The sequence below is a fragment of the Macaca mulatta genome, chromosome 16, assembly GCF_049350105.2.
Source record: "Macaca mulatta isolate MMU2019108-1 chromosome 16, T2T-MMU8v2.0, whole genome shotgun sequence".
NCBI lineage: Eukaryota > Metazoa > Chordata > Mammalia > Primates > Cercopithecidae > Macaca > Macaca mulatta.
Window position 1 is genome coordinate 49,624,458 of NC_133421.1, and position 14,762 is coordinate 49,639,219.

The 14,762-nt window shown below is 39.6% G+C and overlaps 1 protein-coding gene across 4 annotated transcripts in view; it reads right to left on the reverse strand.

Moving 5' to 3' along the window:
- Positions 1–14,762, reverse strand: part of INTS2 (integrator complex subunit 2) — a 63,591-nt gene that overhangs the window by 20,417 nt on the left and 28,412 nt on the right. For all 4 annotated transcript variants that reach the window (XM_001110216.4, XM_077970842.1, XM_015120023.3 and 1 more), the window contains exons 10-16: positions 13,014–13,085; positions 12,815–12,929; positions 10,681–10,749; positions 9,110–9,244; positions 6,860–7,036; positions 5,023–5,131; positions 177–281 (exon numbers count right to left, since the gene is read on the reverse strand). In XM_001110216.4, coding sequence (XP_001110216.1) covers positions 177–281; positions 5,023–5,131; positions 6,860–7,036; positions 9,110–9,244; positions 10,681–10,749; positions 12,815–12,929; positions 13,014–13,085 — 782 coding nt within the window. The remainder of the gene's footprint in view (positions 1–176; positions 282–5,022; positions 5,132–6,859; positions 7,037–9,109; positions 9,245–10,680; positions 10,750–12,814; positions 12,930–13,013; positions 13,086–14,762) is intronic.

Below are 14,762 nucleotides of genomic sequence, written 5' to 3' on the forward strand. Positions count from 1 at the left end.
GCAGGGTGGTTTGCAATAACTGAAATAATAGATTTAGTGAGGGAGGCAAAGAGGAATTTCACTCTTGAACTGTTTGAATTTTTAACGTTAAGCACCTATTACACTTCATAACATTACAAACAGTAAGGTTTTTTTTAACAATAAACTTTAGCAGTAAACAGCAAATTAAAACATACCTCCCAACTCCTGCTGCAGCCCTTGAGCCTGTCGAATAAGGAACTTGATAGGAATCTGGTCCATTAAAGAAGAAGAGTATGATTTGGGCTTTCTTTGCATGGCAGCTATCAAAGATAAAAAGTGTAAAATAAATAAAATGTCCAGAAACAACAGAAATCTTAACCTTCAACCCAAATGGAAACAAAAACAAAGTCAAATTACTTTTAATGCAATTAACCTGCGAATATAGCATATAAAAGATGAAGAATCATTACGAATACAAGTGGCTACACAGGAAGAACAAGAACATACCTGGAGCAAGATCTGGAAAATGCCCTGAAATTTAAAACTAGACAGAAGAAAATTCATAACAGGTGAGAGAAGCAATGTGCAAAAGTGCCCTACACTAAAAGAACCAACAAGTGAGTCAAGATTTTCCCAAACCTAATTGGGAGATCAAATGTGATCATGAACAGATGGCCTAGAGCTTGATGATTCCAATGCATCGTATAAAAAGAAACTGTAATTTTATTTTATTTTATTTTATTTTATTTTATTTTACTTTTTGAGCCAGAGTCTCACTCTTTTTGCCCAGGCTAGAGTGCTGTGGCACGATCTCAGCTCACTACCACCTCCGCCTCCCGGGTTCAAGCAATTCTCCTGCCTCAGCTTCTCAAGTAGATTGGCTGGGATTACAGGCACCTACCACCATGCCTGGCTGATTTTTTGTATTTTTAGTGGAGACAGCATTTTGCAATGTTGGCCAGGCTGGTCTTGAACTCCTGACCTCAGGGGATCCAGCCTGCCTCAGCCTCCCAAAGTGTTGGGATTACAGCACTGGGCCCGGCCAATTTTTTTTTTTTTTTTTTTTTTTTGAGACAGAGTCTCACTCTGTCACCAGGCTGGAGTGCAGTGGCGCGATCTTGGCTCACTGCAACCTCCGCCTCCCAGATTCAAGCAATTCTCCTGCCTCAGCCTCTCGAGTAGCTGGGATTACAGACGCCCACCACCATGCCCATCTAATTTTTTGTATTTTTAGTAGAGATGGGGTTTCACTGTGTAAGCCAGGATGGTCTTGATCTCCTGACTTCGTGATCTACCTGCCTGGGCCTCCCAAAGTGCTGGGATTACAGGCGTGAGCCACAGTGGATTTTATCAAATTATATACAATAGTGGTGATTGACTCTTTTTTATTTTTCCCCTGAGAGGAGTCACTGTCACCCAGGCTGGTGTGCAGTGGTTCAATCTTGGCTCACTGCAACCTCTGCCTCCTGGGTTTAAGCAATTCTTGTGCCGCAAGCTCCCAAGTAGCTGGGACTACAGGTGCCCGCCACCATGTCCAGATGTTTGTATTTTTAGTAGAGAAGGGGTTTCACTATGTTGGCCAGGCTGGTCTCGAACTCCTGACTTCAGGTGATCCACCAGCCTCGGCATCCCAAAGTGCATACCTGGCCTCTTTTTAAATTAAGTTAGGCAATATGAATTTGACTTCCTTCTCTCACAACTCCTACCTTCAACCAGCCAGGTCCACCCTTTTTTTTCTTCTAAGTCCATTTTAATTTCTGTACTTTGGTGCTATCCTAATTCAGTGCCTACTCACCCTTTGTTTATATATCTTCTATGGTCCACTTTCCCTGCCTCCAATTTAATCCATCCTTCACCCTACGGCCATCGTCTTCTTATTTAAATACAGATTTGGCCACCTTCAGTGAATCCTCAGATCACAGAGAGTAAAGGTCCTTGCCAGTCAACACTATCTTTCTCTGTCTCATCTCTACCATATTGTATATGCCTGGCACCCAGAACTCATTCCAAGGTACTTCCCTTTACACCACAGGAATATATGAGAATCTCAATCAGGGTGTTTGTAGTTTGACAAATGATATACAATATGTTTATTCTCTTATAAACCACAAACAGTAAAGCTCAACCATTTTTCTTTTATTAAGGACAAGAAGTATATAAGTGCAAGTGTTAGAATAAAGGTTGAGAATCACTCTCTATATAGACCATATATATTATCATATACTCTTATTTAGATACAATCTCCCCTTTAAGTTAACAAAATAGCATAGTTTTCCTTACCAATCTTTTATGAATTAAGAAAAAATCAGAAGGCAGTTAAAACAATAGTTATAGGATCCAGAAGTAGTCAAATCCTGGTTCCAATACTTACTACAATACTTAATACTAACTTAGGGAAGTTACCTAACTTCCTTGTGCTTCAGTGTTCTCCCTTGTAAAATAAACATAACCACCACCTATCTCATAGAACTGTTATGAGGGTTTACATGAGTTAACTATAAGACTAAACTAAGGCCAGGCAAAGTGGCTCACACCTGTAATCCAGCACTTTGGGAGGCCAAGGTGGTGGATGACTTGAGGTCAGGAGTTTGAGGCCAGCCTCACCAACATGGTAAAACTCTATCTCTACTAAAAATACAAAATTCAGTGGGGCGTGGTAGCAGGTGCCTGTAATCCCAGCTACTTGGGAGTCCGAGGCAGAAGGATCACTGGAACCCGGGAGGCAGAGGTTGCAGTGGGCTGACATCGCACCACTGCACTCCAACCTGGGCAACACAGCAAGCCTCTATCCCAAAAAAAAAAAAAAAAAAAAAAAGACTAAACTGTATGTGTACAATTAAAAAGCAGAAATTATTTCAGGTTCTTAGATAGGAAGACTTAATACTGCAAAGAAGTAAATTCTCTCCAAATTAATCTGTAAGTTTAACATAATTCTTATCAAAATTCCAATATAATTTTCATTTGTGAAATATAATAAAATTATTATAAAGTTCACAGAAAAGATTAAATATGTGAGAATATACAGAAATTCCAAACAAGAACTGTATCAGTCAAAGGCACAGAAAATGTCAAACATAAAAAAGAAAATCCGCCGGGCGCGGTGGCTCAAGCCTGTAATCCCAGCACTTTGGGAGGCCGAGACGGGCGGATCACGAGGTCAGGAGATCGAGCCCATCCTGGCTAACACAGTGAAACCCCGTCTCTACTAAAAAATACAAAAAAAACTAGCCGGGCGAGGTGGCGGGCGCCTGTAGTCCCAGCTACTCGGGAGGCTGAGGCAGGAGAATGGCGTAGACCCGGGAGGCGGAGCTTGCAGTGAGCTGAGATCCGGCCACTGCACTCCAGCCTGGGCGACAGAGCGAGACTCCGTCTCCAAAAAAAAAAAAAAAAAAAGAAAATCCAGGCCAGGCATAGTGGCTCACACCTGTAATCCCAGCACTTGGAGAGGCTGAGGTGTATGGATCACTTGAGGTCTGGAGTTCGAGACCAGCCTGGCCAGCACAATGAAACCCCATCTCCACTACAAATACAAAAATTAGCCAGGCATGGTGGCATGCACCTGTAATCCCAGCTACTCGGGAGGCTGAAGCAGAAGAATTGTTTGAACCCGAGAGGTGCAGGTTGCAGTGAGCCAAGATCACACCACTGCATTCCAGCCTGGGTGACAGAGTGAGACTTTTGTCTCAAAAAAAAAAAAGAAAAACAAATTAAAAACTACACACAAAGGTCAGGAGGATCACTCACACCTGTAATCCCAGCACTTTGGGAGGCCAAGCGAGGAGGACTGCTCGAGCCCAGGAGTTTGAGACCAGCCTGGCAACATGGCAAATCCCATCTCTACAAAAAATTTAAAAAATCAGCCGGGTGTGGTAGTGTCCACCTGTGGTCCCAGCTACATGGGAGGCTGAGGCAGGAATCCCTTGAGCCCCAGAGATCAAGGCTACACTGAGCCATGTTCATGCCACTGCACTCCAGCCTGGGTGACAGAGTGAGACCCTGTCTCGAAAAACAAACAGATGAAATGAAATGAACTATACACATGTAGAAAGTCTAAACACAGGTAAACCTTTTCAAATACAGGAAAAAATACCACTTTACACTGATATCATGCATGCTAAATCTGACCTTCTGATATCATGTGAAGTAACTTAAGTTTCAAAGCCCATTTCAGTGACATTCTCTGTGTGCATGTGCGTGTGTGTGTAGAGACGGGCATCTTGCTGTTTCCCAGGCTAGTGTCAAACTCTGAGCACAAGTGACCATCCCATCTCAGCCTCCCAAAGTACCAAAGCACTGAGATTACAGGGAATGAGCTACCATGCCCAGCCCAATGTTAACAGCAAAACGAAACCCTTCTATTTTTTTTTTTTTTTTGGAGACAGAGTCTCACTCTGTCCACCAGGCTGGAGTGCAATGGCACAATCTCGGTTCACTGCAACTTCCGCATCTGGGTTCAAGCAATTCTCCTGCCTCAACTTCCTGAGTAGCTGGGATTACAGGCATGAGCCACCACGCCTGGCTAATTTTTGTATTTTTAGTAGAGATGGGGTTCCGCCATGTTGATCAGACTGGTCTCGAACTCCTGACCTCAGGTGATCTGCCCACCTCGGCCTCCCAAAGTGCTAGGATTACAGGTGTAAGCCACCTCACCTGGCCTTTTCTATTGTTTTTGATTAGGTTGTTACTATTCATACTAACGGAAGGAAGACCAGGCAAAGACTCAAATCAAGAGAAAAAAATTCAGTTACAGCTCCATCGCGTGTATCTTTTAAATTTATATTTAGTGAACAAGACCTATACAACTGTTAAAATACAGGCAATTCCGTTATCTATTCATTTAGCCTCCTATAAGGAGGACTGGGCCATAAATTATGGTTATGTACCCCAACATGCATGATTTATGTATCAAGTATACAATGCCCACATTGCAAAGATTATAAAATGATACTAGAGTCTGTTAGAATATTGCCCTTCTTTTATCAATAAACAGTCTGGAAAGTAACAAAATGCAAGCTAATAAAATAAACTACCACTAGAACCATTCCTCTATGTATAACTTACCTAAAGTCTTTGTGTTTGCTAGAAGAGCCTCCTCATAAGACAGTATATAGTAGAGCACCAAAAGCTGTGCTGTGATACTGAAACGCTGATTAAGGCGGATGTTGTCACCCTGGAGGAAATATTACGAATACTCTGAAATACTTTGAATTTCATGAGTGATTTTTTTTTTCTTGATAGTAAAATAATCAAAATAGGTTATTCAGCATTGCTGCTCCTAACTCATGTAAAAGAGGAGAAATGTTGCTGTGTGTATATTAAACTCAAAAAAACAACATGAAATCTGAGATGGCATGAGAGATGAAAGGCAACATACTTAAGTGGTCTTTAAGATAAGACAAAGAAAAGACTTCAGCTACTACTCAATAGCAAACCCATCAGGCTGCTTCTGAAAGACAGGAGTCCCAAGTATTATATGAAATTACCATGAAGAAAGTAACTCCTAAATAAGACATTGTATACTTAATTATATTTGTGAAAAATGCAACTGTTTTTCCCTTCTAACAAACTAAGGAAAAAATACTTTAATCAAATTTTCCCTACATGAGCCAGGAGCGGTGGCTCATGCCTGTAATCCCAGCACTTTGGGAGGCCGAAGCAGGCGGATCACCTGAGATGAGGAGTTGGAGATCGGCCTGGCCAACATAGTAAAACCCTGTCTCTACTAAAAACAAAAATTAGCCAGGCATGGTGGCAGGTGCCTATAATCCCAGCTACTCGAGAGGCTAAGGCATGAGAATCACTTGAACCAAGGAGGCAGTTTACAGTGAGCTGAGATCGTGCCACTGCACTCCAGTCTGGGCAACAGAGTGAGACTCTGTCTCAAAAACAAAACAAAACAAAACAAAGTTCTCGCTAAATGAATGTAGGTATATCTTAGATTCCCAGGATGCTAAACAAACCTACATTGAATATCTTGAAATCCCACACAGTATTTGATCAAACACACAATCTCCAGGGCACCCTTTAGATTTTAAAGTGAAACTTCAAAAACAAAAAAAAAATTATTGGCCGGGCGCAGTGGCTCACACCTGTAATCCCAGCACTTTGGGAGGCCAAGGCAGGAGGATCACTTGAGGTCAGGAGTTCAAGACCAGCCTGGACAATATGATGAAATCCCATCTTTATTAAAAATACAAAAATTAGCCAGTTGTGGTGGCACATGCCTGCAGTCCCAGCTACTCAGGAGGCTGAAGCAGGAGAATCATTTGAACCCAGGAAGTGGAGGTTGTAGTGAGCTGAGATTGCCCAGTGCACTCCAGCCTGGGTGTCACAGTGAGACTCCAGTCTCAAAAAAAAAAAAAAAAAAAAGCCAGGCACAGTGGTTCACACCTGTAATCCCAGCACTTTGGGAGGCTGAGGCAGGTAGATCACCTGAGGTCAGGAGTTCAAGACCACCCTGGACAACATGGTGAAACCCTGTCTCTACTAAAAATACAAAACATTAGCCGGGCGTTGTAGCAGGCGCCTGTAATCCCAGCTACTCAGGAGGGTGAGACAGGAGAATCACTTGAACCCAGGAGGCGGAGGTTACAGGGAGGCGGAGGTTACAGGGAGGCGGAGGTTGCAGTGAGCCGAGATCGTGCCATTGTACTCCAGCCTGGGCAAGAAGAGTAAAACCCCATCTCCAAAAAAAAAAATTCTCACACAAGTGCCTGTTTAGCAAACTAGTTGGAACTAATACCATTCTTTTAATTTTTACAGGTGATCTAAGGAAATTTAATCTAATTTTAAATTCAGAACTACCTAAAAGTCCTCTGATAGGAAAATAAAAATGTGGGATAAGTAAGAAGAACTAAAAGAAAAATAAGTTAATAGATATAAAGAACAACGATTTTACCCCAGTGACTCCTTGGAAAATATTGAGTATCTCCTGTTCTGTGACTGGCTGATTTGTGGCTTCTGGATTAGATTTCGATGCAGGAGTAAGTATAGAATTTATGTACACATCAATCAAAGGAAGTAATTGAGGATGAAGTGGAGTAGAGGTCTCACACAGCTGTCTGTAAATCCAATCCTAAGAAAGAATGTTATAGACACTGAATTGTGGCAAAAAGAAAAATCAAGCAAAATTATAAAAGTACATACAGTTTTATATGAATTATGAATCAGTAAAATTCACTATTAACTTTTGGCAGTTCCAAATATATTATCTAGTATCATAACTATCTTTGATTTTAAAATATGAACTACCTTTATATCTGTATCATCTTAGGTGCACCGTCCACTGGAAGCTTTTGGGTTTAATCTATTAGTTTTTAAGTCGTGGGAAAAATATTTTAAGTCCCTACCATATCTGTATTTAGAGCACTATGTGTGTCGTCATGGGAGAGCTCACATTAGATACGAATTTGGAGAGAGAGAGATAGGTCCTTCACAGTAGACTCTCAGATAGACTAAGAAAGTGTCTCTGACAAGCACTTACAGGAGACTATCACTTAACTGTCGTTGGATGGAGGACATGTAAAATGTTGGGTGTACATTTGAACTCTTAATTCTTAGCTATTTTACTTGCTAAAAATATAAAGCAGCAGAAGATACAATCTAGCTGGAAAATAATTTCACTAAATCACAAAAAACAAGGGACAATTAAAAGTGATATATCATGCATATATTATTCACTGTTCTTTGTAAATAAAAGAGCCTCTGAAAAAGTTTCAGATTACTTTACCTCCTGGGTCTCAACCTTCTCTTTAGAGGGCCTTTTAACTGTTAGATATAGCCAACTAACACAAATCAAAACATATCGAAATCATAAGTTAGGTGTGAGGTGTCCTTGTGGCAAGTCGACAAATACTAGTCATGGCAACTTCCCCAATTTGTAAAACCAAACCAGGCCCGTTGCAGTGGCTCACACCTGTAATCCCATTTCGGGAGGCCAAAGTAGGAGAATTGCCTAAGACCTGGAGTTCAAGACCAGACCAGCCTGGGCAACATAGCGAGACCCTGTCTCTACAAAAAAAAAAGCTTTTTAAAGCTGGGTGTGAGACCAGGCACAGTGGCTCATGCCTGTAATCCCAGCACTGTGGGAGGCCAAGGCGGGTGGATCACCTGATGTCAGGAGTCTGAGACCAGCCTGGTCAACATGGTGAAACCCTGTCTCTACTAAAAATTAAAAAAAAAAAAAAATTAGCCAGGCGTGGTGGCAGGAGCCTATAATACCAGCTACTCAGAGGCAGAGGCAGGGGAGTCACTTGAACCCGGGAGGCGGAGGTTGCAGTGAGCCGAGATAGCACCACTGCACTCCAGCTTGGGTGACAGAGTGAGACTCTGTCTCAAAAAAAAAAAAAAAAAGCCAGGAGTGGTAGCTCATATCCATAGTCCCAGCCACTTAGGAGGCTGTGGCAGGAGGAGTGCTTGAGCCCAGGAATTTGAAGTTACAGTGAGCTATGACAGCCTGGGCGACAGAGTGAGACTTCTCTTTAAAAAAAAAAATAAATAAATTAGAAAATGGAAGTTTCAAAGTTTTAATGAAATAGCCACGTGCCACTATTGAGAACTTAAAGGGAGTATAATGCATTTTGAAAATAATCTTACATTGTTTTAAAAATCTGAAATTACTGTATTATAATTATATAATTATAATTACTATACTTAATTACTATACTTATATAAATGACCAGTAACTTAATACCACACATTTCCTACACAAAACCCACAATAAAGGCCTACAAACTGAACTATAACTAACTGGGGAGAAAGCATTAATTTAGGTTGTTCTTTGAAATATAAATGTAGGCCAGGCACAGTGGCTCACACCTGTAATCCCAGCACTTTGGGAGGTTGAGACCGGCATATCACTTGAGGTCAGGAGTTCGACACCAGTCAGCCAACGCAGTGAAACCCTATCTCTACTAAAAATACAAAAATTAGCCGGGCGTGGTGGCGCACACCTGTAGTCCCAGCTACCTGGGAGGCTGAGGCAAGAGAATCGCTTTAACCCAAGAGGCAGAGGTTGCAGTGAACCAAGACTGTACCACTGCACTCCAGCCTGGGTGACTGAGCAAGACTCCATCTCAAAAGAAAAAATATATATATATAAATGTGGGGGCATGCTTTTATTTTATTTGTTTTATTTGTAGGGGCATACTTTTATTGACACTTTGTGCTTGGTAAAGGAACGGCTCCTGAGAAGCTGGTAAATACAATGAATAGGCAAAAATCCAGTAATGTTGGCACTCAGGTTGCTGGTGACAGGGACCCGAACTGCATGAGCTGTGACAACCTAAAAGGGAAAAATAGTATTAGTAATATAAAGAACTAAATATAAAATTATTTTGAAAGAGAGATAAGTAGACTGTCAACACCTAATATAAGTGTGGTCCCTAGAAATGAATGATGACAATAAATTATTACGTTTTAATTGTCTTTGAATGCTGAGGAAACATACATTTAGGGATTTATATAATTCCCTAATTTTTTGTTTTTAAACACAGATACATACACAGTGGTGTGATAACATAAAATAAATAAATAAATAAATAAATAAATAAATAAATAAATAAATACAAATTTGAAGCATATAATCTGGGCTCAATGACTTTGAAAAAGTCACTTTATCTTTTGAATCTTTTTCACATCTACAAAACAGGACACTACCATACTGCCTCAAAGCATTGTTATGAGGGGGAAAATATTCTTTTTGGACATCATATGAACTATAAAGCACCACATAAATATACCCAGAAATATTTATTATCAATATGTCATGCATAGGCTCTAATTGTCTTTTAAAGACCCTCCTCAAAGTTGTCTTCCAACTGGTTCAAATTTAAAGACAACAAATAACTTATGATTCTCCCACATGCTGTGTGACTATTTGTAATTTAGGAATATATGTGCGTATGCGTGTTGAGGGAGGGAGGGATAGTAAAATATAGAAATAAAGATATTAATAGCCATAAAAAAGCAACAACTGGCTGGGCACAGTGGCTCACGCTTGTAATCCCAGCACTCTGGGAGGCCGAGGTGGGTAGATCACCTGAGGTCAGGAGTTCAAGACCAGCCTGGCCAACATGGTGAAACCCCATTTCTACTAAAAATACAAAAATTAGCTGGGCGTGGTGGTGGACACCTGTAATCCCAGCTACTTGGGAGGCTGAAGCAGGAGAATTGCTCCAACCCAGGAGGCAGAGGTTGCAGTGAGCTATGATTGTGCCACTGTATACTAGCCTGGGTGACAGAGTAAGATAAAAAAAGAAATGAAAAAAATCCTTAGGCTTATCCATGGACAAAAGTGCTAAGGCTAAAGAAGAACATGTTAAGTATAAGAAATTTAGACGCTAGCCTGTAATCCAGTTAGAAATGAATTTTACAGCCTAAAGGTTTAAATAGGTCTTCATTTTATCTTTCTCCAGACACATTAAAACAATTACCTCTTGAGATGCCCGATCATCAGCATCTAAGAGTATTCTCCTAAGTATCTACTCAGTCTCCAAAAATATATACATTCAAAAGATGCTTTGCTATGTTATGACTAGTTTTAAAAGTGTATTTTAAATGAATTATTTTTAAACAAAGTTTCAATGATGAAATAAATCATCATGAGTGATTAAAAAGAAAAACGACCATATTACTTTCTTAAGGTAAGACACACAAGTTTTCTCCCAAAGAATATTGTAAAAGAAAGTTAAGTAAGCACCTAAGAATAAAAAGAAATACCTGCTCAGTAAAAATTTCCTGTGTGAAGATCGTCTTCATCCTGCTCAAGGAGCTTGGCTTAATTACAATCTAAAATTACCAAAAGAATTCCAATAGTATATAAAAATATATGAAACACAATTTATTCTACGGAACTTATCTAAAATGGCTGTGATACACATAAATGTTCAAATGTTCAAGTACTCTGCTCTGTTTTAGAAGTGTCTTCTCAAACCCAACATTAAAGTGTTAATACTCAGAAACGGGACCAATATAAAAAGCACTTAATAAATACTGTTATTGGCATTTTCAGTCGGTTGGGGGAAACAGATTATTTACTACCTGGAGCTGGGATAGCTGCCCTTCTGTGAGGACAAGAGAAACGTGTGTGTGTGTGTGTGTGTGTCTGCATATACACATATATACACACACATATATATGTATATATACAGATAGACACGCATACACTTTTTGTACATATCACACCATACACCAAAAGAAACTCCAAGTAGATTAAATGTTTAAATGCAAAACACGACACCACCAAAAAAACTAGAAGAACATGTAAGTGACTATTTATATAAACCCAAGAAAGGAAAACATTTCTAAGCATAAGAGCAAAATAGAAACCACAAAAATAATATTTAATATACTACATAAAAATAATGATAATAATTTCCACATGGCAAAGTTAGATGGCAAAAAAGATTGGAAAAAGTCATTTATAACATATTGAACTCTCCACTTTTAAAGATACTATAAGATATGTCACTGATTTAATATTATAGCAGCTTTTCAAGAAAAAAAGTAGGAGTTGGAACACTACCACTTTCATATTACATGTCAACTATAAAATGAATCCCAATTTCAATATTGGGCAAAATATATGTCTTGAAATATATGAAGATGTATGAGGCATAATGATGTATCTTTCCTTTTGAAACAGTGAAAGAAAAAAATAAATCAAAGTCCCTACAGGAAAATTAGGATACTGAGAAGCTTTTTGCAAAAGAAATAAACCAGGCAAAAGACATAGATTTTAAATACTAAAGTATCACTAGTAATCAAAGAAATTCAAACTAGGTGATACCACTGTTCATCAACCAAATTTGCAAAGATTAAAGAAAAATAGTAATGCTCAGTCATGTGAAAGTTTAGGAAAATAGGAGTTTTTACTACTGGTAACAGTTAATTAAGCTGATACAATCTTTCTAAAAGATAATATGGCAGTACTCTTGAAACACCTTAACATAACCATACCTTTTCCTTAGCAATTACCTTCTAGAAATTTATCCTAAGAATATGATCCAGCCGGGCGCGGTGGCTCAAGCCTGTAATCCCAGCACTTTGGGAGGCCGAGACGGGCGGATCACGAGGTCAGGAGATCGAGACCATCCTGGCGAACACGGTGAAACCCCGTCTCTACTAAAAAATACAAAAAACTAGCCGGGCGAGGTGGCGGGCGCCTGTAGTCCCAGCTACTCGGGAGGCTGAGGCAGGAGAATGGCGTAAACCCGGGAGGCGGAGCTTGCAGTGAGCTGAGATCCAGCCACTGCACTCCAGCCTGGGCGACAGAGCGAGACTCCATCTCAAAAAAAAAAAAAAAAAGAAAGAAAATGATCCAACAGGTGTATGAAGAGATACATGTGAGTGCCTATGTGTGTATTTACATAAACAAGGATATTCCTCTAAGTGTTACACTGAAACTAGAAAATCTACATGGGAAATAATAAAGGACCCAGTAAGAAGATCAAACAATGGACTATAACACAATGCAGCCATTAAAAATTATACCGTATTATAATATTTATTGACATGAGTAAATGTTCATCATATATTAGTTTTTTTAAATCACCAAATATATATGTCACTTTAAAGAAAGAACAGACATCAGAATATTAATAGTAGTATACTAGGTATCTCTGAATCATGGAATTATAAGATATCTTTCCCTTTTCTGTGCTTTCCAAGGTTTTTGCATGAGTATCTATTATTTTAGTAAATAAAGGTTTCAAAATCCATTTTTTCCTAAGCACTCCTGATAAAACTTCTATTAAACAATTAAAATTACTTAAAACAATCTATTTACACTGCAACAAAATGTCCATCTTAGAAACACTTTTCTGTTTTTAGAAAGAAGTTAAAAGAAAATTACCTTCATCCCCAAAGTAGAACAGACCAAGTCAATGATAGCACTAAGCTGGTTGCTGTGAAAGTACATAGCCACCAATAATAACATCTCCCCAAAAGAAGCAGAGACGCCTGAAGTACTGTCAAAACAAAACAGGAAATATGAATTTTCCAAAGAGAGAAGAAGAAAAGCTTTCTCAACTAACTAAATCAAATTATCTTACCTCTCAAAATATGCTTCTTCTTTTATCATCCAACTTAGCCACACTACCATCAGCTGCTCCTGTTCAGGTGTACTATAAAATATACCAGAATGTCACTGGTTTAAATTAGATATTCTAGTATATGAATAAAAAGCATTCTGAAGTTATTTTTGGTAGAAATTATTTTTCCTGCCCTATTTTCAAGTATCAAGTCAAATTAATGGCTTGCTGAATTGGGCCATTAATTTTCATTGAAGTATGAAGTAATTCTAGAGCTCAAGAATGAGGACCTTTGCTTTTTTCATGGAACCCCTCTCAAAGTCTTAGTTGCTGCCTTCGCAGGTTGAAAAAAGTAAGCTTCCTCACATTCCTCAGAAAACAAAGGCCCCTTGGGATTAACCTGTTAAACCAACTATACAACAGCTGATACTTATTTCATATAGAAAAAAATCTAGTGTTAACACGTAAGCATCAAAATATCACAAACTGAGTGCCAAACAGTAATAAGCAGTCCATCTTCTGGAAAAATGAAATTTAATTTATAGAAACCTTATGAGTAGATCTCAAAGTTACAGAGAAACAAATGATCACTAATCATGGAAAAAAAGGCAGTCACGGGCTTACCAGATATGAAAAATGGCTATAAAAATACAATGACTTTTTTTTGAAACAATGTCTTGCTCTGTCGCCCAGGCTGGAGTGCAGTGGCGCAATCATAGCTCACTATAGCCTCAACCGCCCAAGCTCAAGTGATCCTCCCACCGCAGCCTCCCAAGTAGCTGGGACTACAGGCATGGGCCAATGCATTCAGCTAGTATTTTTTATTTTTAGTAGAGGGGAGGTCTCGCTATGTTGCCCAGTCTGGTCTTGAACTCTTGAGCTTGAGTGATACTCCTGCCTAAGCCTCCCAAAGTGCTGGGATTATAGAGGCAAGCCACCATGCCTAGCCTAACAATGACTTTTTAAAGGGAATTCCTAAATTTTGAGATGGAGTTTCACCCTTGTTGCTCAGGCTGGAGTGCAGTGGTGCAATCTCAGCTCACTGCAACCTCCGCCTCCCGGGTTCAAGCAATTCTCCTGCCTCAGTCTCCTGAGTAGCTGGGATTACAGGTGTCTGCCACCACATCTGGCTAATTTTTGTATTTTTAGTAGAGATGGGGTTTCACCCTGTTGGCCAGGTTGGTCTCGAACTCCTGACTTCAGGTGATCCACCCGCCTTGGCCTCCCAAAGTGCTGGGAAAACAGGCCTGAGCCGCCACACCCAGTCTAAATTTAATTGATAAGTACAAGCTGACGTTGACTTCTGAAAAATTTTTCACCAATCTCTTTCTACTTCAGTGCAGTAAAAATAGATGCAACAAAAAGCAAAGGAAAAGTATGCTGCTTCTATTACCAAAAGCTAAGAAAATAAAAAAGGTCATTCTCAACTATACCTAAACCATATAACGAATAATAAAGTGTTATGTAGTAGAAAGATGACAGCCTTTACAGCCTGCCACACCTGAGTGAGAATCCCATCTCTGCTAATTACTGGTAGTGTGATCTTGAAGAAGAAACACAAATAATCTCTTTTTCTTTTTCACTGTAGCTCTAAAATGTTAATTTCTTTTTTTTTTTTTTCAGAAGAAGTTTCGGTCTTGTTGCCCAGGCTGGAGTGCACTGACACGATTTTGGATCCTTGCAACCTCTACCTCCCGCATTCAAAAGATTCTTCTGCCTCAGCATCCCGAGTAGCTGGGATTACAGGCGCCCACCACCACACCCGGCTAA